The sequence below is a fragment of the Rhipicephalus sanguineus genome, chromosome 1 (genome assembly GCF_013339695.2).
Source record: "Rhipicephalus sanguineus isolate Rsan-2018 chromosome 1, BIME_Rsan_1.4, whole genome shotgun sequence".
In the NCBI taxonomy this organism is placed as follows: domain Eukaryota; kingdom Metazoa; phylum Arthropoda; class Arachnida; order Ixodida; family Ixodidae; genus Rhipicephalus; species Rhipicephalus sanguineus.
The window spans coordinates 124,797,159-124,822,750 of NC_051176.1; the positions used below are offsets into that span (position 1 = coordinate 124,797,159).

The 25,592-nt window shown below is 46.2% G+C and overlaps 1 protein-coding gene across 1 annotated transcript in view; it reads left to right on the forward strand.

The window, feature by feature from the left end:
* The window catches only part of LOC119397414 (histone-lysine N-methyltransferase SMYD3), a 31,527-nt gene extending 12,359 nt beyond the window's left edge, over positions 1 to 19,168 (forward strand). Inside the window, exons 4-12 of the mRNA XM_037664843.2 lie at positions 2,307 to 2,376; positions 3,508 to 3,635; positions 3,717 to 3,784; positions 6,159 to 6,267; positions 6,579 to 6,680; positions 7,092 to 7,173; positions 12,086 to 12,272; positions 16,726 to 16,834; positions 18,677 to 19,168. Coding sequence (XP_037520771.1) covers positions 2,307 to 2,376; positions 3,508 to 3,635; positions 3,717 to 3,784; positions 6,159 to 6,267; positions 6,579 to 6,680; positions 7,092 to 7,173; positions 12,086 to 12,272; positions 16,726 to 16,834; positions 18,677 to 18,784 — 963 coding nt within the window. The 3' untranslated portion in view covers positions 18,785 to 19,168. The remainder of the gene's footprint in view (positions 1 to 2,306; positions 2,377 to 3,507; positions 3,636 to 3,716; positions 3,785 to 6,158; positions 6,268 to 6,578; positions 6,681 to 7,091; positions 7,174 to 12,085; positions 12,273 to 16,725; positions 16,835 to 18,676) is intronic.
* Positions 19,169 to 25,592: the final 6,424 nt, after the last annotated feature.

Consider the following 25,592-nt stretch of genomic DNA (forward strand, 5'->3'; position numbering starts at 1 on the left):
GTGTGCCCGTCGTTGCGCCGAGTACCAGCCGATGGTCGTTCATATCGAGATGACTGCCGGCGCTCACAGAACCGCGCGATGTGGCCAGGCACACCACAGTTGTAACACACCGGGGAAGGCGGTCGCTGCACACGCGTCTCGTCCAAGTAATCAGGCATATCCGGATATGGGGAATACGTAACACCTTCGGGCTCCGTGTCGTAACCAGTGGCCGGTCGACGATAGCGGCGGGGGAAACGAGGACGCGGTTGGTAGTCGGACCTCAGAGAAGGTGGCGCCATGGGACGTGGCACTTCCGTGTGATAACGGACATCGGTAGCGTTCACGGACTGCCATGCTGGAACAGGGCCTGGCATGGAGGGATCTTGCGCTGAGCAGGCACTCGCGAAACGTGGCGGGGACGAGGTTAATTCTTCACGCCAAAGAAGCTCTTCGCGAACAATTTGGCGTATCGTTGAGGCAAGGTCCGAAGACGAGCTCACGTCAACAGTTGCTACCGTCGCCACGTTAGACAAACGGCCAAACTTGGTAGTTATTCGGCGCATCTTCAACGTTTCGAAGGTCCGACAATGCCGTATGACATCGGACACAGAGCTCAAGTTATCCTTGCCGATGAGGAAGTTGTACACGTCCTCAGCGATGCCTTTCAATAGATGCCCAACCTTGTCTTCCTCTGACATACATGGGTTCACCGTCTTGCACAGCTTCAAGATCTCCTCAATATATGCGGTGCAAGTCTCACCAGAAAGTTGAGTCCTCTGGGCGAGTGTGTACTCAGCACGCTTTTTCTTCGCGGCGGCGTCACTGAAGCAGCTTTTCAGTTCTTCAACGAAATACTCCACGTCGTTAAGGCGTCCTCGTGATTCTCGTACCAGACGAGCGCGGTGTCGGTCAACGAGAATACCACATTTGTGAGTCGATCATTTGCGTCCCATTTGTTGCTCTTGCTCACCCGCTCGTAATGGGTCAGCCACTGGTCGACGTCTTCCCCAGCTTTTCCTCCGTAGGGCCGTGGCTGTCTGTAAGGCTGCGAAGGACAAGCAGGCGTTGATGTCGCAGCGTCAGCGTCAGTAGACATGTCAAGCTGCACTGGCGGAAGACCCGCAAGGCGACGACTGCGACGAAGACTTGGTGGAACAGCTTCCGTGGTTGGACGTACCCAGCACCTCGACCACGATGTTACGAGTCAGGAGGCGTTTATTGAGAACGCTCAGCGGCAGAGCACTGGATGGGGTGAGGCTACGGAAGCAGCAACAAAGTCCTCGTCGTCGTCTTCTCCTACCACTCCTCTTTCTCGCTCCAGAGGCGCCGTTACAATATATTATTTTAAAACTTCTGAAAGGCCTTAGCGGTCTCATGTAGCCAACACAACATGCAGTACACAACATATACCGTTACTTCTGAGAATAAACAACCAGTTGAAAGTTAGCGTCTGTCCCGTTTTGTCTTCCTCGTCCCTGTCTGCTAGCGCTATGGTACCTTTTGATGCATTTAACCAACTAACCCAAAAAGCCACATTGACAACCTCTAGAATTGTTTCGACCACTCAGCAGGGGCGTAGCCAGGAGGGGGGGGGGTTCGGCCCCCCTTCCCCGAAAATGTTCAATTTTGCTTGCCTATATATACACGCACACATACATGCGCACGCGAGAACATACATAAAGTATGGTTGAACCTCCCCCCCCCCCCTCAAAAAAAACAAAAACATTTCTGGCTACGTCCCTGCCACTGACGATTTTTAACCCGCGCCTTAATATTGATACACAGGTGTTTCTGATTACCATCCTCGTCAGAATGAAGCCACTGCGACAAAGATTCAATCCCGTGGCATCGTGCTCTGAAAGCTCCTTGTGCTTTTTTCCCCTCCGTTTGTGTTCAAGTTGCGCTACTTTTTACAATAAGCTTCTTCGCTTGTCACATACACCTGTCATCGATGATTAAGGGTGGTTGCATCCCTATCCCGTCCGACTTTTCACAGTGCTGAATATCAAGCGAAATTCATTTGCAAGAACTTACACGTCGGTTGTCACGCAAGGCTCTTTTTCAGTGAAAACTTCCCGCATACGCAAGCATTTCTTTCTCGGGTAGTCCGTCATTGCGGCAGCTTTTGTGTCAGCATGAATATATTCTATGATACTTGCATGCAAAAAGGGCTGTTCGCGGAAGAGGTAAAATAAGCACGATTTTGCGTTGTAAACTTCACTCTTCTCTCACCCGAAGTGCCCAAGTCCGTTTCGATCTTTGCAACTGTTCCGAATGCTTCGAATTGGATGAAACATTGTCGTCTTTTCGCCTCTTTCCCGTAGAAAGAACGGATGAAGGACTGCAAGGAAATGGTGCAGGGCGACATGCGGACGCTCGAAGAGATGGAGTCGCGTACGTAGTAAAAGCGCCGCACGGCGTATGGCCTGCATGGACTGATTCCTGTCCCTCCGCCCTGCCCTGAGCCATGGAACTGAAATGACCTGAGCGTACGTGCTGATGCCTATATACTGCGTCAGAATAATCCCCACCTTTCCACATCCATTCCCATTTCCTTACTGTGTTGGGCAAACAGAGGGTAGAGGGGAAGGTTGCTACATGCCCAAGAAAGCCCCTATAGTCATGAGAGAGGCTTTCTGTTGCATCCTTGTGTGCTTAATTCGTGGCTTCTTTGTTCCAGTATCAACTTGCTTCGAGGCATACTTTAAAAACAATGAGTGATAACTAAATCGGTGATAGGTGCATTATAGTACCACTATAGAAAATGATAACGCGTTTACTGTTATCTTTGCTAATATTGCCTTCAAGTAATTGACTTTTTTAAATTTATGATTTTTTTTTGGTCTGACGTCCGTCGGCGCGTGCCATTCTCAAAAAAATAAACTACGTCTTAGCAGCTGCTATATATTGTCCTTTAATATTCTTGTCGTTATTCGTGAAACTTAATTCATAATTTGGCTCCACTTCTTCTATAAACAACTACGCAGGGAAAACGTTGTTATTGTTTATAGTGCAAGGGGGTTTATTGACGACGTCTGGTAGCAGGCAGACCGCAGGTCCAGCGAGAAAACAAGCAGGATCCGCAACCACAGCTCGCGATCAGCGCTCGCGCCTTTGCACCAAGAGATGATCCCACTGGAGAATGCCTCGCTCTTTCACCGCTACAATAGCTATAATCCTCTATTTTATAAGATCCCCGAAACCTCTCCTTGGGTAGTTTACTCTTTGCTGGCAGCGCGAATGGAGGCCATATCAGCAGTGCGACTTCGGTACACTCATGATGTATGAGGATAGCAGGCGTAAATTGTTCTCTGAAACTCAGAAAGTTTGCGCACGATAGCAATTGGCACACGAAGTAGGCTATAAATACACTTGGACCAGCGATGTTTCGAATATGTGCGTCGCATTCCCGTTTCCGAATTTAGATATGTATGTCAAAGATTCGTTCTGGTGCGCGCTCTGTGCGAGACCAGTGAAATTTCAGAGAGTTGAAGCACCTCTGTGTAACCTTCTAAAAACTCGCAGACTCGAATGACATAATGAACGACGCGGTGATGCTGCCGAAGTTCCATGCCAGTTGGGCCACCGTCAAGTACATTTTAGGGGAGGAAAACGTGCCACCTTTGCTCGACGGGGTGGAAATATTCGGCAAGGTATACAGTTGATTCCTCGTGTCTTGTTGTGGGAGTCACCAAAGGGTTCGTTTTTTGCACTAGCTGGTGTTTTGTTTTCAGATGGTAATCAACAGGTTCTGCATAACGGACAGCGACTTAAAGCCCGTCGGTCAAGGCCTGTACATCGGGTGGGTATTGGCGTTACACTCTGAAAATGATTTTTTTGTTTGTTACATGCTTAGTCTAGGCGCAATATTTTCCCATGCTTGATAAGGGCCAGGGGCGTAGCCAAGGGGGGGTTCAAACCCTTGGCGTAGCTAGCCAAGGGTTTGAACCCCCCCCCCCGAAATTTTTCAATTTTGCTTGCGCATATATACACGCACACATACAAACGCACGCACGAACATACATAATGTATGGTTGAACCCCCCCCGAAAAAAATTTCTGGCTACGCCCCTGATAAGGGCCGCTGTTCCCATGCTTGTTAGGCCGTGATCATCGTCCCCAATGTGACAGTGCAAACGTAACAAACTTAAGCTGAGGAAAACGCGGACGGAAACGTGAATGCTCGGAGAACAACTTCGAGATCGTGCTCAACGGTTTATTTTTAGCGACGATTCGAACGAGCCATTCTCGAACGACCTATGAAAGGAGCCAGACCTTCTGTGTGGCTCTCCCGACGCACAGTCGTAAAGAAATGCATGCAGGGATACGTGCGAGCAGATATACTACTCAACCCCTATGATTTCATGAATTAAGAACTAAACGTTCAATAGATCTGTAGCAATGTCACTATAGTCATTAGGCTGCTCTAAAAAAAGAACAAAAAAAAACAAATATTTTACGAAATATGCACTACGACTCCATAAATTGCATGATTCTTCACAAGAAAAGTGAAGAAAAAAGAATTGGGTTGCGTGTCAAGCAAGGTCGCAGCATTTCTCTGATGTATTTAATAACTATATATGCTAAAAATATTCAGTCAAATTGATAGGCTTGGGTGTTACGATCAGCGAGGAATATATCTCAACAACCTGAGGTGCACAGATCACACTGTCCTGTTCAGCAGCGCTGGTCATTATTTGCAACAAATGTTCGATAAAGTTAACCGCTAAGCGTGAATATCGCCATTAATATGCAAAACGCTACGGCAGTGTTCAGTCTATAGGCAAAGGAATAAAAGCTTGTGTTGAGTAAACGAGCTCTTGAGGCTGTGCCGGGGCACATTCATATATAGTGACATAATATGCACAGGAGATTCGATTCACGAGGAAATGCTATCAGCAACCCATGGGATTGAAGTATAAATGATAAGAAATCTTGCGAAGAATCCAAGGACCAAGCAACGGACGATGGAACGAAAAAATGAGATGCTTTAGCCAAAAGGTAGGAATGAATGTTAGCCAGATATCTGGATGGGAACGCGTTTACATCCAGCGGTCGTGCTTGTGGTCGGGTGCTGACATTCTGTAGTTGAGAAAAAGCGAAGACTGTCAGGTCGTGTACTGCGTAGGGCTGATTACCGGGAGCCCATCAGAGTAGCAGAATAAAATACGCTGCTGCTGATAACGAGTATACGTTCTGCCGAGCAAGCAGCGAACTTCTTATCAAAATAACATATATTGCACTGTATCACAACTTCATTATTACACATCGACTTGTGCATAAACAGCCTTTGATAAGAATGTTTGGTATCTCTCCTCCCTTCTGCTATATCGCAAGAAAAGTTCCATACGCTTGCACACAAGGCTTTGGGTGGCATTGATAAGAAAGCGTCTTACTCGTACTCACTGATATATCAGTTTCGTGCCTCAAGAGCTTACAGGCTGCCCTGCCCTGTATTTAGATATCTGTAAGTCATTCCCTCATCTGTACGGACATGTGGAATACATGTAATACGTATAGGTTTTGTTGCTTGTAAGTATGCTCCAGGGCAACATCTTTTTTGTTCGTTGCTCTTAGAAAATATGCCAGAAAGCATGCGACCAAAGGCCAGAGGTCATGTCCAATTTTGTGAACAGCTAACTCTGTTTAGCGTAGCTGACGTTTCTGCACGATATGAGATCGCTGATAAGGGTCCTCGGCCTGAGGAGGACATGCAAATAACCTGATTATGACGACGATTTACTTTCGACAGGCAGTGGCGTAGGCAGAAATTTGTTTAGGGGTGGGCACGCCCTTGATCCGACATGGGTTCCGAGTAGGCAAGTGCGGTCGGGTGTCAATTTGTGCTCTATATCCCATGGCACAAAAATATTTCGCGGGGGGCACGGGCCCGGTGTGCTACCCCCTGGCTACGCCATTGCCGACAGGTATATAAGTAACATGTACATTGCTGGCTGACGGTCTGGCGCCTTCAACTCGTTAGCTTATCAGGTGGAAGCGTCGTGATATCCCTCGTGGTGTAACTCATGTCAGCTTGGTGTAGGTGTGCAGACACATGCACGAATTCAAAGAAGCGCGCTCTGCACAAAGTTTTGTTCGCCTAAGTAGTAGTGAATGCAGTGGAAGCCGGCTAACGCTGGGCATTCTGAATAGATACTTTCGCCTCTTCGAACACAGGGCATCCATATTTGATCATTCCTGCGACCCGGATGCGGCCTACGTGTTCGAAGGAACGCGTCTCACGGTCAGGGCAACCAGGAGCCTTAACGTGAACAGCGTGCGAGAGGTAGGCGCACGCTTGCATGCGCATTTGAATGTGATTTACAAGCTCGTTCTGTGTGTTCGCCTTTGTGCTAGAGCAGGCCCGTAGCCAGGAATTTTTTTCAGGGGGGGGTGGGCACTTGCTGAAAACCTTGACTATGTGAGAAAAACACCTATTTTCATTATTTAATTTTGGTAAAAACACCTACTACACCAAAATTTCGGGGGGGGAGGGGGGCTAGGGAACCCTCCCCCCCTCCCCACCTGGCTACGGGCCTGTGAGAGAGATTGACGTACGTGACCGCCCATTTCTCCACATCCACGTTTGCGATACAGATCTACATCTGCTACGTGGACAAGCTTCTTCTCAAGGAGGACAGGATAGCGGCGCTGCAGAGGCAGTACTACTTCACTTGCAACTGTGTCTTCTGCAAGGAGGTACGATATATTGATAAGCGCTCGTTTACGAATGGTTATAGTGAGCAGATGTCGAGCTATCGATGCTGAACAGCGTCACCTGAACTAAAGCCCATCGATAAAGTATCCAGTGACGAAATGAAGCCGGGTACGTATTCGATTGTGCTTGCGTTCTAGAATTTGCTGCGGCGTCATGAAAAGTAATTCTTGCCTCGGTGTCGGTGAGTTCCTTGTGAGTCAAGTGACTGTGAGCTGTCCATCCACTGGTACACGAAACCATATCCGTTTGGCACCACTAGTCCGATTACCTCTGTGATCAAACTGCCACACAGAGCAAGTTTTCTTTAAAATGTGTACTTGTACTGCCTTTCACGTGTGTCCTTGTTATCTCGCAGCGTTGCGAAACAAAACTAGAACCTTTCTGTTTTGCAGGACGCGAGGGATCCATTTACCGAAAAGTGGAGTGGCTTGACAGAGTGCGTCCGCAACCTGCAGCTGGAGCTGGACAAGGCAGGTCAGTGTGATCGGACTAAGTCAGCTCGTGCGCGGACCTAAGTATCATCCGTGTCATGCGTGGCCGGGTTCACGTGGCTGTTCGCACGTGCACGCGAACGGTATGTGGCTGCATGACGGTTGGGCTTTGGTTCCTTTGGAGTGTAAGCCAGTCGCTACCCAATGCTTCGTTTTTGCGCGTCCAGCCGCTGTTAATTCTCCATTAACGACAAGAATATGTTGAAACGCGTGAGTCGGAAGCGAGAACAGTGAAACTTTCTTTACACGTTACCGTTCCAGACAGTTCCACACGATCCAAGAGCTTCAAAAAATTATTAAAGAAAGATAGAAAATCAAGGCTGCCGCCCCAGTATCAACCGGGAAGTGCTTTGCCATGGGGGCTGTGACGTTTTGCTCAGAAGATGAAAGTTGAGGGGAAATGAAAGTTGGTGAAAAATGACGGCTTTCTTTCCTTCAATATTTGTATAGTTTAGCTTCATTCTTTTTCGTCCGTGCTTTCTGATATTAGGAGGTTTTCGCTCCGGCAGTTAGGGAATATGACGGCTCGCAGCAAAGAGCGCGTGTGCAGCCAAATGTAGGATGCACGATTCTGCGTAAAGTTCTTTAGTTCCCAGTCAACTTTATATTTCGTGGTCTTAGCTCTTACATTACTGCAGTACATATTGGGAACTAAGCGCCAGCGGAATAAGGCCAGAATCGTCTAATATTTGTCTTGCCCCTTGACCTTTTTATTTGCGCATTTCGAATCACCATCACAAGCAATGTATCCTATGACTTCTCCGGCATAGTATATTTTTTCGTTTAGGCATACAAAATAAAAAAGAGCTAATACGAGGAACCCCCCACCCCCACCCCCCGTAGCATATCCTTATGCTTCTTTCTCAATGCTCAGCGATGGTTTTGAAATTATTTGTCAGTGTTCGTGTCGCACTCACACACACGCACGGATATTCAAGGAAGTGGATGGGAGGATGCCCTCCTAGGTATATGGCTTAAATGGGAAGCACCACCTGAGTACGTATAATGCTGAAGGTATTGGTTCGCTCCTCAGAACTGCGGTAAGTTACCTTTTCATCCAATTCAATTTTTCCTTTCCTTATCATGTGTACCTGTGCTGGGCAGTATCGAAGATACATGTATCTTAGATACTATCTTAGATACTCTATGGGTATCTTGTATCTGTATCGCGATACGTCTCGAAAGACGAGTATCTGTATCTGTATTTCCGATACATTCGATAATGTATCGTGTATCTTAAGATACAAGATACTTCTATCGCAACACAACCGTGCGAAACAATAATCGCTGGCCAATCTCCGCTTCTCAAGGTGGTACTGGTGCCGCTAAGCGATCTCAATAAGTCTAAGGGCACTGACGTTATTTTATTTTTACGCCAGAGTCGTCCAGCGAGGGTAGAAGATCAGGAAGACAAGCGCGCGGACGTCTACGCCCAGCCCACATACCTTTTGTTTTCTCGATCTCTTTGCTTTTTAGTTGCGCCACTGCCGCGACACTTGCTCTTAGCAACTGTCCTGCGCCGCGTACTCCACTGCGTGCGGCGTCTATCGTGCAAATTTTGATATTGCTACAGTGTCGATATTGAAGATTTTCTTGCGTCTTGCGTCTTGCTCCGTAACGAAATGTGATGCGTGCAAGAATGGGGTTGGTTTGCGTCGTGTAAATTTTACATATCAACGATTGGAAGGATCTCGTGGATGTAATTTGACTTGCATGTAATGAATTAACTTATATGCATATAAGCTTCTAACAACTTTAGCGCCACGGGTACTGAAGCTAGATCTAAAAGAGCAAGCATTTACCTAAGGGAAAATATCCTGGCGTACCGTATTTTTCACTTCCTGCTACATTTGTTCAAAGTACCAACTGCTACATTCGTTCAAAGAATTCATGAAATCATTATGTCATTATTTGCACAAGTGCTGTCTTAGCTGTCATTTTGCATCCCATACATTACCCAGGTCCTCTGCACTGTTTGTCCGGTCTGGTCACTGCAGTAGGTCTTTTGTAACGCGCTCCCAAAATAAGATCTCTGCTTTATTCTTCTGTCTGCTTTATTTCTACTACTGTTAACACATTTACACGTTGCCAAGGTGATTTTGAAAACAAATATATAATTATGTGGGCGTGCTTGAGCATACAGTACAAAACGTTCTGCTTACCGCTTAGGAAAATAGCGAAATTGACTTTGCATTATAATAATGGAAATCATTAGAAGCCATCTTAAAGATATTAAGAAGGAGATCCGAGAAACGTTGTTTTACTGAATGCTCCCGTTTACTCATGAGCGTCCCAAAGAGCCGTTTCTGGCAATTTTCCATAGGCACTGAATTTTCTATTGTCTGAACAGGTAAGTTGACGATACTTCATGCTCATAGCTATTAAGGACGCCCTCTGTAGTGTGTTTCTGTACTCATTCAATGTGAATGTTTGACACACAACCACCTCTCTATTTCGCTTATATTTCTTTTCCTCTTTTAGGCCTTCTTAAATATTTTTCGTATTACTAATCGCTACGTAATGTCAGCTAAAAGCGGCAATAGCGCCAATAGCGGGTAAGTCCTGCGACGCTTTATGCAACTGTACAATACGTCTAAGATGTTTCTGTGTTGCACATGTTCTCTCGTTGAAAAAAAAAATGCTAAAAGATTACAAGAAAATTCGAGGACGCAAACCACCGAGAAGAAAAGGCGAAAGGAAAGAGCGTCAACTCGCAACTGACTTTATTCTTGCAAATCCACCGCAATATATATACCATGCCACACATGCGTAATAACACACCATGCGTCACATCCAACATTTGGCCAGTCTCAATGCACGAGCTAGTTCAGAAATCTGTCAAAAAATTAAATTCAGCTGAACGCAGTACCACCGATGTATCGCTAATACAGATATCTTTTTTTCTTTTGGATGAGGTATGCTTCAAGCATCTCTCGCTCAATCACCTCCTTGCTTCTACCTAGAAGAGTGATATTGGCAAATCTTGCCTCACATCCACACGTGCTGCAGTGCATAGGCAAATGTGCCAAGAGGTTATTCTTTTATCGGAAGAACATGCTCCCTCGTTCGATCGTTTATGCATCGGCCGGTATGGCCGATGTAAACCCTTCCACAGGAGAGCGGAATTTCGTAGACCACTCCCGTTGCACAGGTGACGTAGGGCCTCGCATGCACGTTAGTGAGTCTATTAACAAAGAATTCTTTACGCCAGCAGATAAGTAGAATATGAAAATTCATTGCCGTTTTACGTCATCTGCGTATACACCAGGGGTCTCAAACTCAGCTTATAGCCAGCGGGCCACCGTCGCGAAATTTAGTTCCAAGGGCCGGGGCGGTGAAGATGGTGGGAGAGAGTTTCAACAAAATTACGATGTAAAGGAAGCCTTTCCCATGTCTCATATATATTTCTGAAAGGGATTTGGAGTCAGGATTCGAGAAACATCGATACCGATGTACACAACGAGTGAAATCTGGACGCATATTGTGAAATATAGAGTTTTTGTTCCATGGTTATATTTCAGCACATGGTGACCACATGTTCCTTACGAAAGGAATGCTTGAGACCAGTCATGGCTGTGCAGTTCACGGACATACTCATTTCGAAAATAAAAACAAATGGGATGAAAACGGTCATGAGTGTGGGCCGGGCCGCTAGCGAAAGGTCTCAAACCCCTAGTACAACCATGCGTTGCACCCCCCCCCCCCCCCAAGAAAAAAAGAAAAAGAAAAAAAGAAAATGCTACCAGCGCTGCTGCTGCTGTACACCTGTCCGGATATACGGTATTGTGCAAACTGTCTTTTACGGACAAGGTAAAATTCCACACCGGTATTTGCGCCGTCGTGGGAAGGCTTCTTATTGAAGTTATTGTGATTATACGGCTACCCGCTAGCTGGTCGGCAAGCTGAGCAGCGACTCCCATCAATTGCAAAAATAACACAAGAACCGCTGTCAGCGAAGTGTATAAAGAACTGCCCTGTGAAGAAGCTAAAACAAACCCCAATAAGTTATTTTGGAAGGAAACTAATGTACTTTGAGCAAGAAGGGCAGAACTCTTGAGATACTAACAGACATTTCATTCAAGTGAAACAGAATAGGTCACAGTTAAGAAATTTTCAAGCAGACATTTTCGCACATTGGCATTTGCTGCTACATTATGTGGATCTTTAATAACAAATTTGATAATGTATCGAAGTATCTTAAGATACAATTGCCAAGTGTCGTATCGGATACAATTATTGCGGCAGTATCTTGTATCTGTATCTCCAATACTTCTTGCCTGAGTATCTTGTATCGTATCGCGATACAATTTCAAAGTATCTTTGCCCAGCCCTGAATGGTGTACATATCAGATAAACGTAACAAGTTTGCCCTGCATTTTCCCTGACTCCATTGACTGTTTCTTAATTTGTCTGCGACTGAGAAAAAAAAACAAGCCCACCAAGCCCACTGCGCCCCCCCCCCAAAAAAAAATCGTGCCCATGTCTATATAGAACAAAATGCAGTGGGTTATAGGGGCCGCTTCAGAACGCGGCCCGGGGGCCGGGGGGCGGCCTTATAGCCGCGGCCATCCACTGGCTCCTTATACACACACACTGATATATCTGCTGCGTATACTTCCCAAAGACTACTCTTCACGTAAAGCTTTGCCAATGTTTGAAAAAAAAAAAAAAGGATATATGTTTAATATAATATATGAAGCGAAGCCCTCGTGAAACGAGTAACTGAATATTGCACAACTAAATGCGATGCGCACAATTGCCATGCTAATGAATGTTCGCATTTACCTTCGCCAAGTGTATTTTGTTTCGATTGTCAGCCACGCATAACACCCGTTTCGTAAAACCTCACCGCTTGCTGCCTGTTGAAAGTAAAGGTGGTCGACGCGTACCCGCAGAAAGCAAGGCAGACGTGGAACGCATCGCGAGCCGGTGTCGCGAGATCTTGGAGTGCCAGTGCAAAGAGCTGCCCTCCAATGATGTAGCCAAGGTGGAGGCCCTGCTGCTGGGATTCCAGTGCGGCACCAGGCTGGCCACGAACGCCGAAGCCATCGGCTTGGCGCTTCAGGTCATGGAGATTATGAGGCGAGTACCATAGATGGATTAAAAAAAAAATTAAACATACACTGAGAAGTTGCCGTTTCCTGGCGACGGCTGCTGCCCCTGTTCAGTGGTTATTAGCATAAAATAAAATTTGAAATGGAAGTTCTTGCGTCTTGCGTGTTCAAGTTCAAAGGTTCCCGTTATAATAAAAGTCGCGCATGCCAGGGACACACAAGTACGGCGCGCACTGACGATGTAGACCAGTCAGTACCAAGCGCAGATCCATTTTTTTTTTCAAGCAAGGATTCCGCAGAAGCGTGGTAAGCTGGGCGAGTTGGCAATAGTACATTGTTTGTAATTGTTTGCGTTTCCTTCTCTGGTGTTTTGTACTTTTTTTGCGCTATTCCGCAATGAAGGATTCTGCCTCTGATTAGGTAATTAATGATGTTGATGGCTGCAGGGATGCTTATGATCGATAATAATAATAAGTTTGCTTGTTATTACAGCATTCAGTACGTGTGCTGTGGCTTCAACAATATTTAGTGTAGATCACTTTGGAGATGAAACTGCGGTGACCCCTTTAGTTTCTGTGATTGCATTAATTATGACTGCTGGACTATTCACACCAAGTATCAATGTGCCACGCAGAGCTACCAAGTTCCTGGCCTCGTTCAATTGAATATACGTAAGCATGGTGACATTGCTTTGCACGCCCCTATAATCATTAAGCTAGATGCAGCTGTTATATACCTTTCTATTGAGGGATAGTGGTAAACCCATTCATGATTTGATGGTGGTGGTAGTGGTAAAAACATTTTATTTTAGCCTATAATGACAGCCTATTGATGGGCCGGCTCGTGGCTCTCGAGACTCTTAGGGCCCAGCCAACCAGCTGCTTTTGTGCAGCCATGGTCCGAGCTGGACACCGCGATCTCCCATCGCTCTACGTCGGTGAGTTGCCATTCGTAGGGTGGCTGGAGCTCAGAGCACAAGTACATAACGTGGTGGAAATCTGATCTGGGGCTCAGGCACGAGATTGAAGTTGACGTCAAGTCAATTGCTCCAGTTTAGAGAGTGATTTGTAAGAAGTGGGGGAGGGGGGGGGGGGGGGTATTGAAGCCGGATCTTCCTATAGTGGAGAGAAATTTCGTTGTAAACAACCATGCGTTCGCGTGCGCTGCCTGGGTCTGTGGCCCTGCTCGGTTGACGTGCGCTCGAGCTTTGTTGTGGGCTGCTTCATTCCCAGGGTTGCCCGCATGAGCAGGTACCCATTGGGGTTGAATTGATCTAGTCGGGGGTCGAATAGAATTCAGAATTTTGAAAGCAGGCGTGTGAACCCTGCCTCGTGTGAAATTCCGGATTGATGTTTTTGAGTCACTAAAGATTAGTGTGACAGTGGTTGAGGAGATTGCCAATTGCGGCTTCCTCTGCCTCTAGGGTTGGGTGGAGCGTGTAGAAAACAAGGCTCAGGGCGTAAGCTTGGTGAGTGGCATATTCTGCGGCATCTACATTAACTGCATTGCTATATTTGCGTGGTAGTGTTTGTGTAGCGCCGTGACTCTGGCTTCTCGTCGAGCTGGCTGGTGGACTGGATGGACGTTTTTTGGGGAGTGGATAGATTATTAGCTGGGATTGAACTTCTCTTCGGGTAGAGTGCATGGGTCTTAGAGATCTTGTAGGGTTGAGGCGTAGGGCTTACAGGATGTGCCACCCAGTATTTGTGGATGATAGACGTTCGAGTTGTGCTGTATGATGGGCCTCGATAAGCTCGTCTAAGGTGTTGTGAACCCCCATAAGGAGCAGACGGGTGTTTGACGTGTGTCTGGGGAGACTGAGGGACGTTTTATAGGTGTGCCTGATCAGTTTACATTTACTTTTTCTTCCTCTGCCTTGGAAAGAAACAAATATGGAAGGGAGTATATACCACTCGACTTGTTACAAAAGCTTGTATAAGGCGACGGAGGTCGTGCTCCCGCATCCCTCGGTGGCGATTAGCAATCCGTCGGATCATACTCATGGTCTGGTGGACCGCGTGTTGGTGAGCTTAGCAATGGTGGCAGTGTTTTTTTTTCTTTCGTTCTTCTGAATAAGGATGCCCAGTATGCGCACTTTATCAACCTCGGGAACTTGTTGATCCCCGACGTCGATACGAATGTTAGAAGGAGGACCCGTGTTTGTGCGGTGTCTTGTAGGATGTAAGCGCAGTAGCTCTGATTTAGTCGGTGAGCAGTTGAGCCCCATCGTCGCGGAGTGCGTCGCGACGATGTCAGCCCCAGCCTGAAGCGTTTCCTCCATTTGGCCGACAGTGGATGCCCCGAGGGTAACGTCGTCCGCGTAGAATGTGAGAGAGGTGGGTTGCAGTTTTAAGGGCTTTCGCCATGGGAATGAGTGTAAAGTTTAAAAGCGGTGGAGAGAAGTCTAAGCCCTGAGCTGTACCTCTGCTGCCTAGTGGGAAGGTTGGTGAGGAGAGTGAACCGAATGTCAGTTCGGTCGTTCGGTTTCGAAGGAAGGCCGCTACGTAGGAGTGCGTGCGTTCCCCTACCTTGAGATTCGACAGAGCGCCCATAATGACAGAATGGTTAACGTTGTCAAAAGCTTTGGTGAGATCCAGAACCACGATGGCCCTGGTGCTCTTAGCGTTTCTGGGGTGTAGTACCTCTTCCGAGAGCTGTACATTACGTCTTGGGCGGAGAGATGGCTGCGCAAGCCAGTCATAGAATGTAGGTCTTGTTCGTGCATGTGTTCTTGCAAGCGGCCCAAGATCACGTGTTCGAGAAGTTTCCCTAAGCAAAAGGTTAGAGAAATCGGTAGGAGATTTTTTAGACCCAAAGGTTTCTCTGGTTTGGGTATGAAAGTGATCTTGGCATGCGTCCATTGCGCTGGGAGCTTTCCATTTTGCCAGCATTTGTTGAAGAGGTCTGCGATGGCTTGTATGGAGCGCTCATAAATGTTCTGCAGCATCTTATTTGTGATTTTGTCTGCTCCTGGAGCTGATGTCATTCTGAGTTTGTGCATGGCTGCCCGTATTTCCCATGGCGAGACGTCTGCGTCCAATTTGGGGTTCGGGTTGCCGCGGTAGTCGGGTAGTGGTATGCGAGTAGTGGTAGTGAGGTATTGATTTTTTAGAGCTTCGAGAAGGGCCTCATTTGTAGGGTGAGTTTGTGGAGGAGTTGGCCGATATTTTTCCCGTTAGTTCGATTTGGTATGACCTGGATTCAGTAGACAGCGGAGTACAGGAGGCGACTATGCCTCCTGTACAGGAGGCGACTATGCCTGCCAAATGCGCTCCATCTTATTATTCTAGTTACTTCAGCTTCATGGCTCGGATCTGCGGTCACTACCTGTCCTAAGTAGACACATTCATTTACCAAGTTCCAGTGCATCGCTACCTCTCGCAAAGCGTTGTTCTCTTCCGAAACTGTTGAACATTACTTTATTTTTCTGCATACTAATTTTCATATCCACCGTTCTGCTTTCCCTGTAAATTCAATAATCATGATTTGGAATTCGTCCCCTTAGTTACTCAGCAAGCCAATGTCATCAGCGAATCGCAGGTAACTAGGATTGTACTCTCCATTAGCTCTTATCTCTAACTGTTCCCAATCCAGGGTTCTGAAAACCTCGTGTAAGCACGCGGTGAACAACATTGGAGAGATCGTATCTCACTGCCTAACACCCTTCTTTATTATAATTTTATCGTTTTTTAAATGGAGGACTATGGGGGGCTGCGTAGCCGCTGTAGGCTTCTTCCAGCATTTTCATATATGGTTCGTCTACACCCTGGAGGCTTACGATGAGAGTTCAACTTAAATTGAGGACGACGCAGCGAGCCATGGAAAGAAAAGTGATAGGTGTAACCTTAAAACGAGAATGCAGCGTGGGTCAGGGAACAAACGGGTTTTAAGGGCATCTTAGTCGAAATAAAGAAGAAGAAATGGGCATGGGCAGGGTATGTAGCGCGAACGCAAGATAACCGCTGGTCATTAAGAGTAACGGACTGCATTCCGAGAGAAGGCAAGCGCGCGAGGGGGAGGCAGAAAATTATGGGTGGACAGATGAGATTAAGAAGTTTGCGGGGATAGCCTGGCCGCAGCAAGCACAGGAGCGGGTTGATTGGCGAAACATGTGAGAGGCCTTTGCCCTGCAGAGGGCGTAGTCAGGCTGATGATGACGATGCTGCTGATGATGATAAATCAAAGCAGCCGAAGAAAGCTTCCGGTAATCCTTGGCGGCTGTCAGGCAGCGTTCGCATTTCCGATGAAGCAGAAATGCGAGAGGTCCGTGTACTTAAATTTAGGTGCACGTTGAAGAACCCCAGGTGGTCGAAATTCCAGGAGCTTTCCACTACGGCGTACCTTATAATCATATCGTGGTTTCGGCACGTAAAACTCCAGCAATTATTATTGCCGGCGTTCAGCAATACAGCAACAGGAACAGCAACAAAGAAATCTACAAGTATCCTGGGCTAACGACTATTTACCCGTTTTTTGTGCAGGAGTTGCTATGGCATGTACAGCCCCATCTACGGCCTTCATCTAATGCACATTGGAAAACTGTACAACGCTTCTGGAGACAATGTCAGCGCAGAGAACTTCCTACAAATGGTAAATCGTAAGCATACAGGCTCGTGTGCTCTTGCTACTTTCCTCCCTGTGAGAAAATTACCTGTAAAATTAGACCATGCTTTCAATTTACGTGGGGGTGACAATCAAAAAAAAAGAAACCGTTGCGACTGTAGGCAGTTTGACGTGGTGATCAGACGTAGTGGAGAGTGAGCCCATATAGAAGGGGAAAAATCTAAGATAAAATGTGTATACAACATAGTGACTGCATTCAGATGAAACCAAAGAGCGCTACTGTCGGCTAAAACTAAAAGCAAAGCGAGCAGCAGCTGTCGCATTACGTTGGCCTGCCTCACCATGGCATAACTTTATCTGCAACATTAAAACAAAGCTACTCGTCTTGACAGAGGGCTGCCTGAAATATTTGCACTTTATGATAATTTTACCCCTGCACACACTTCCGGCCTAGCATCCATAGGCCCTTTATCTGCGACATTAAAGCCTCTAGTCGCCTTGGCAGAAAGCGGCCTGAAATCTTTGCACTTTATGATATATTTGCCCCTGCGCACATTATCGGCCTGGCATATCGCGGAGGTGGCAAAGCCGCCGCGTCAGTGAGAGGCTTACAACATTCAAAGTTCTACTTCCAACAGCTCGTAAATATGCCTTTCTATATATTGTCCTGCAGCAGTTGTGCATGGGTGCGCACACACACGCACACACACGCACTCACGCACGCACACAGCAAGGTGGCGCACTGGGGAGGTAAGGTCTTCCGATAGGCATCTTTCTCGCGTAAAGTTAGCTAAAGTCTTCCGCAACAGAGGTCTTTGCAGTTCAAACACAGTTGTAAAGAACAAGGTTATGCGCTACAAGACTATAGTTCGATGTATCAGGTATTTTGATATACCCGAACTCGTTCATAAAGAACTTAGCCGCAGACTTATAAAGCCAGTGAAAACTATATAATGAAATATTTAGGGTAAAGCATATTTGTTTTATTTAATTGAAATATTGAAGTGATGATAACGTAATGGGCAAATTAAAATAGACGAAAAAAAAAACTTGCTACAAGTAGGTACCCGAACCCACATCTTATGTATGGGGATTAGTAATATCCAGTGAAGAAAAAAAAATCCAGGAAATCATACTCCGGCACTCATACTTCTTCTGTCTGTGTTTTCGTGTGTTTTAGTGGCAGTATGACGAATTGAACAATCGTTCCTTAAAAATAGAGAAGGTTAGATAATTGAATGATTTCCGCTGGGTTGCTGTTACCTCAGAGGGGTACAGTTGAAAATAAGACAAGTAAATATGCAAATTATACTTGTCAGCAAACCAAAAAAGCCATACGATTGATCCCCCAATGGAAGGCTTGAAACACGCCATCCGAAGTGTTTTGTAACCGTTTACAGAAACGACTAAAAGTTGAGGCTGCTAATTTTTGCAGCGTAGTGAGTTCTACCGAATTTCGCACTGAACATCGAAACTTAACTGCCAGAGAGCCTAACTGCCACACCAGTTAGTAACGTAGCTGGTTGCGTTTGCGCGGGCCTCACCACTCACCATCGGGTGAGTGTGAGGGCAGCTGCCATTATCAAGCCGCGATCTCGCTCGCTTCATGCTCGCTACAGTGCGGCCGGGGCAAGCATTACGTCATTCATAGGTGTCAACTGAAAGCGCGGCCGATGAACCGTGTGCGGATGAGTATAGTTCACCTATATTTAAGGACATATATGATCTGCCTCTTGTTTAATCTCACCAATCATTTAAGTGCACTATGCTCAAATTTTAGAGTTGGTGTTGGAAAGCGCAGTTGGGATGGGGTTTGAAAACCACAGTTCATATTGCATTAGTGGTTTCTTTTGTTCCTTCTTTTAACAGGCAAGCTCAAGCATCGCGATCAGCCACGGTGCGACACATGCGACTTATCGCGAACTTCAGCAGCTCCGAAAGTTGAACCGCAGAGGCATTCCTGGCGGCTGCAAGTGACTGACTGCGACAGGACGGCTACAACGGGAATGCGGGCACTACACGAACATTTCTCCTACTCATACACATGCATAGAATTATGTTCGTATGAAATAATATCTCGTAAAAGAAAACACCAACCGATGATAATGTTGGACATAGTAAAGGTGGTCGGCCAGTGGAAAAGAGGACTTACGAACGAAAACACCCGTGAATCGGCCCTAGTTTGTGGGTAGTTGAATAATGAAAAAAAAAAAAAAAGATAGTGATGCCGTGATGTCAGACCTCAGTGCAAAGGTGGAATCATCACACAAAAACATCCACCTTGTAAGCTTTGGTCCCTCCTACACCACACTTTCTTTTTTGTTTTGTTTAGCGCTTTTTCAATAAAAGGAGAGAACTCAGACAACAGTGGCGATGACTTCCATATATTTCACAGAGCAATAGTAACATAGAATAATATCAAATTAAGTGAAGTGCTCGAGTTCGGAAAATCAAGCCTGAAGATGGTTACGAACGGTCTCTCAGTGTCACGGTGGCAGAGGTCGTGAAGCACAGGGTGTGTTTTTTCTAAATTCTGCTTGTGGCGCGTAACTATTAAAAAAAAATGACAGGCCTGCGCGGAACACGCAGCGCTGTCACAGCGAAATATGAAGGAACGGCCTTTCTAGATCCTGTTGTAAACGCTTGGGGTGACTACTACAAGTACAGTTGCAAAGTACACGCAGGGTACCCATAAAAAAAAATTAGGCAGATCGCACGCCTTGTGGGAATCAGTTTCATACGAAGCAGGCAGCGAGTAGTACTATGCTGTATTTTTTGGCTTTGAGCCAAGCGTTACGAGGTGAATCGACGTGTTTTTGTAAGTGTAGTGGTTGTGTGCACATCCTGGGCTTACCAGGCACGTCGACAACACTTGGCGTTTAAAGGGACACTAAAGAGCAAAACGATTTTTCTCGCATTAGTAAAGTAGTCTTCCACGATACCAAAAACACCACGCTTTCTGCGCGAAGACTCTTAATAAGCGAGAAAACGCTCAAAAAGAAAATACAGGTGGCGACGCCACCTTGGAATTCCCGTACCATTTGCCGTGACGTCACATATTTTTGACGGCGCCTGCTTGGGCCTACGTAGTTCCTAATCGGTTAAATCGATGTACATTGTCCTCTGAGGGGGCCAGAGACTTGACATAACGAGTTTGTGGAAATTTCGTCGAGCCAGTGGAGCCAAAATACGTTAAATGCTCTTTGAAGTCTTTTACGTCACGAATTACAAAGTTCGGCGCGAAATTTAAAACTGAATCTTTGAACTTGGTTTTCTCCTCTAATAATAAACATATGGTGGTGAAATAAACTACACAAGAGTTCTCCGAGCAAAGTTATCAATCTAAACCAATTCATTGTTTCTCTTTAGTGTCCCTTTAAAGGGTAACTTATGGTCTGACGTAACGTCAGCCCTCACGTCAGAGTACATACGTCAGTATTAGCGAAACTAGGTGCACTTTATGGTGCAATCATGTGAATATCATACTTAACTTTCGTTAATGTAATCCTCCGGGGTCGAGCAACGCCTGAATATAGCTTGCTGAATCATAGGAATACAAATGTAATGTTTGGAACACTAAAGGCAAATAACAATTTATGTCGGAGTGAAAGCTCAATGTATGACAACGTCTAAAATGGCAATATTATCAACAGCAGTACCCTACTTACCGAGAAATTAAGCTAAATGTATCACACGATGAGCGCCACGAGCGCCACATTTTGAAAATGATCCCGATGACGTATGAGAGTCTGCCTACAATTAATCACTAGTAATCAAACTAGCAGCAATAAAAAAAGAACCTGCCGTGCATCAAGAGACGTAATAAAATGCAGTTTGTTCGTTTCTGTTTGATTCATGGAAAAAAGAAACTCTTTGGCGTTGCCATGGGGAACGGCGCGCGTGGTAAAAGGTTCCGTTTTCGCCGAACTGCGCTTCGCCCGGCGCCCTGCTTCGCTCACGCGGTCGCGTCTCAGTGGTAGTTTCGGCATCGCGTACTGCCGCGCGTGTTTTGCGCGCTCGTGAAAGTCGTTCTGACAGAAAGTTCGACAAAATACCGCATGCATGTGATGTTGCCGGATGCCCGAATGGCGCACGCTAGAGTCACTGTATATGCTACCTTTAGGTAGCAGAGTTGCGCATAGGTCCGGCTAGCAACCAACGCTATGCGGTAAAGTCGCACTCCGTTTGTGCAGGCGACATGCCTACCGTGTCGGCGATTAACATGTCTCGCGTGTCGAATATCGGCGATAAACATTGGCTGTCGATGGATAGTGTTAATTCATTTCGCTGCAGCGGCGGCGTCGAGAAATACAAAAATTGGCCCGAGCGCCAGCTTCTCCGCAATGCGTGGTTGCTAGCGGCGTTTGGAAGACAGATGCGCAACTCTGCTACCTAAAGGTAGCATATACAGTAGCTCTAGCGCACGCCGCCACTGCACGCCGCCGCGCAGTAAAGGCGGGCAGCGTTGGGCACGGCAGCAGTGACGTGTGAAAGACTGATTTCAGGCGGGTGATTTGAAGTGCGCTAACGCGATGCGGACCACTAAAACGTGATTTTATTTCAAAATAAGCACTTCTTTGGCACAAAAGTAGAACTACAAGGCTTCTGGACTGCTATTTCAACAATCAACGTCGACTTAATATGAAACCTGAGGAAGCGCATAGCAACGGGCAACCTAGCGATTTCATTGACAATCGCGCGCCTGCTGAGGCGGTCTGCGTGGCGCGCGTATCAGTCGGATGCTTCAGAAGCGTTTTTAGGTAAATTATTGCAAATAATTCTTGGTTATTTCTGTAGCTTATTGGTTCATTCTGCACTATGGTTTTGACTCTTGAGCACTGTTAGCCTTCTTTAGGCTTGTATTGACCACTGCGTGACCATGCGCCATGAGACGGTGGACGACAAGCCTTGTCATTATATAGCAGCCTAAAGTGTTCCGCACTGAAAATGACTGGAATCGATAGTCAACATCGCGCCAAAAACACGACCACAAAGAAACACGAATGATCACATAGACAGGACGGGCGCTCACAACTGTTTATTTCTTGAAGAATACAAGAACAAATCCACTTTTCGCCAAACGTATGCGCAACGTGCTTGTGCCTTCGTCTACTTAATCACGCTATCGAACACTTTCTAGATACCGCACTTCCGATTCATACAGGTTTATTGAAGTTTCGCTAATACAATCGCTACCCCTCTTCTTTATGAAAAAAACCTCCAAAATTTCCCGTGCTACCTTGTTCTGACTTCTTCCCAAGATTCGTGCCTCCGTGAAGCGTGGCGTGCATCCACATGATGCCACGTGCGCGTTAAATGCGCGCCCTCTTACTTCTAACAGTAACTGCGTGCTCCCCAGTGTTGTACACGTTCCTCTAAAACAGGAACGACAGCTCGTTCCTCTCCAATCTTGGAACGAGTTCCCGTTACAAGTTCCTTTAATGCGAAAGGAACTCGTTCCAGTTACATTTCAAAAATTGGAACGTGTCGTTACATTAACGTTACATTTGAAATTTTAATCAAAATGTAGTGCCGCATAATCCTGAGGCGAAATAAAGTGTGCAATTTAAAGCTCACTTGAAGCTACATATATTTTACCAATTTTACATCACCGGCAGCAGGTTATATGTATATAAAGGAATCTAAAAAATTCGGCAGATCCCACGCATTGTGGGAATCGATGTAATGCGAAGCAGCGAGCAAAGAGCTGCATACATCGCCTTGTTTCTCTTTAAGCCAAATGAAATCATTCATGCCATGGCATCTAGTCCACCATATATCGCATGTTTGCCATGCACGCATGCATGCACAATCTAGTGTACACCATGCCAATGAAACGCATATTCTGGTATATAGATGCATGACCTGTCGCTTATGTTCATCCCGAACTCGTGTCATGCCATACCAATTTTGGTATACGTTAACAAAACGGCCGGAAGCGCACCATGACAGTGGCATGTAAATCATACCTTACATGACATGCATAACATGATTCGCATGTTAAGACCTCTTATGTTCGTCATACAGTCACATCGCGCAATACCAATTTTGGTGTATATCAAAGGAGCGAAATGGCCGCGAGTGCACCATGAGTAGAGCATGTAAATCATGCCATACATGACATCCATATTATGGTTTTTCATGTTACCACCTGTAACTAATGTTCATCATACAGTCACATCGCGCAATACCAATTTTAGTGTATATCAAGCTATCGAAACGGCCGCGAATGCACCATGAGCGTGGCATGTAAGCCATGACATACATGGCATGCATGTCATAGTTTTCATGTTACCATCTGTTATTCATGTTCTTCATACAGTCACATCGCGCAATACCAATTTTGGTGCATATCAATGTAGCGAAACGGCCGGGAATGCACATGAGCGCGGCATGTAAATCATGACATACATAACCTGCATGTCATAATTTCCATGTTACCACCTCTCATTTACGTTCGTCATGCAGTCGCGTCGCGCAATACCAATTTTGGTGTATGTCAAGCAAGCGAAACAGCACGAGTGCGTCATGAGCATGACATGTAAATCATGTCGTGCATGTCATGCATGTCATGATTTTCATGTTACCACGTCTCATTTACCTTCGTCATACAGTCGCTTCGCGCAATACCAATTTCGGTTACATCAAGCTAGCGAAGCGGCCGCGAATGCATCATGAGCGTGGCAATTAAATCATGACTTACATGACATGCATGTCATGGTTTTCATCTTACCGACTGTTATTCATGTTCTTCATACAGTCACATCGCGCAATACCAATTTTGGTGTATATCAATCTAGTGAAACGGCCGCTAGCGCATCATGAGTGTGGCATGTGAATCAGGTCGTACATGACTTGCATGTCATGATTTTCATGTTACCACGTCTCACGTTCGTCATACAGTCGTGTCGCGTAACACCAATTTTGGTGTATATCACGCAAGAGAAACGGTCGCGAATGCACCACGAGCGTGGCATGTAAATCATGACATACATGTCATGGATGTCATGATTTTCATGCTACCACCTGTTATTCATGTTCTTCATAAAGTCACATCGCACAATACCAATTTTGGTGTATATCAATCCAACGAAACGGCCGCGAGTGCGCCATAAGCGTGGCATGTAAATCATGTCATACATGACATGCATATCATGATTTTCATGTTACCACGTGTCAGTTATGTTCGTCATACAGAAATGTCTCGTCATACCAGTTTTCGTATGTATCCCTTCATTTAAACGGCCGCGAGCGCCCCGAGACCATTGTCATGTAAATCATGCTGCACGTGACATGCGCGTCATGATTTGCATGTTAGGACCTGTCATTATGTTCGTCATGAACTCTTGTCACGCCGTACCAATTTTGGTATATATGAAATTAACGGAACGGCCGCAAGAGCCCAAAGGCCGTGGAATGTAAATCATGCTGTTCATGACATGCGTGTCATGATTTTCATGATATGAACTGTCATTTATGTTAGTGATAAGGCCATGTTATGACACACCAATTTGGTATACATCCGATTAACGGAACGGCCAGGGAGCCCAAAGGCCGTGGAATGTAAATCATGCTGTTCATGACATGCGTGTCATGATTTTCATGATATGACCTGCCATTTATGTTCGTAATAAGGCCATGTTATGACACACCAATTTTGGTATACATCCCATTAACGGAACGGCCAGGGAGCCCAAAGGCCGTGGAATGTAAATCATGCTGTTCATGACATGCGTGTCATGATTTTCATGATATGACCTGCCATTTATGTTCGTAATAAGGCCATGTTATGACACAACAATTTTGGTATACATCCGATTAACGGAACGGCCAGGGAGCCCAAAGGCCGTGGAATGTAAATCATGCTGTTCATGACATGCGTGTCATGATTTTCATGATATGAGCTGCCATTTATGTTCGTAATAAGGCCATGTTATGACACACCAATTTTGGTACACATCCGATTAACGAAACGGCCAGGAGAGCACAAAGTCGTAGGCGGCTAGATAGATAGATACGCTCAAAGTCGCAGAAGTTCGCTAAGAAATGCTTCGCATTTAAAAGGCTTTGTTATAACCGCGTGGATGCTCTGCCGAGCCACAGAAGCGGGCGTATGAGCGGTCCGCGCCACCCCTTCCGAAGAACGGAATTTACAAGAGTCGTCATATTTATACTTGCTACCAGGTTTCTATCGCACTGGTGCCATAGCCCCGAGAAGTTGGGGTGGCGCCGCCTGGCGGGAGGCGTGGATGACGTCACGGCAAGGACTGTTCGACGGCCGCCGTGACGCGTCGGCATATCGCGCGCTTGCTTCGTGCGCTGTTCCGCTGTTTACGTTTGCTTTTTGCCTGTCTCAAGCTTCAGATGAATGAGGAAAATAGCATCGGTAACGTTCCTAGTAAAACGACAAAGAGTTACATGCATTTTTTCTTCACAGTCCCCAACGGTGCCCGCGCGCCGTCGTGCACACTTTGAAAGGGGCGATCAGGTTTGTTGCTGTGTCGCGCTGCTAACTTCGGGGATGGGTCTGATTCCCGACCACAACAGCCGCATTCCGACGGGTGTGGAAAGCAATATTCCTCTGCTTAGATACAGAAGCACGTTAAAGGATTCGAGGCGGTCAAAATTATCTGCAGCGTGTCTCACAATCATGTCGCGGTCTTGACACGCAAGGCACGTTATTCACATTATTAGGTTGGGTTGTTCACGGGCGATTCCTTTAAAAAATATGATGGCTTCGCCTCCACAAGTGTTATTTGCATCGGACGCATCCGCGATCGGCGGA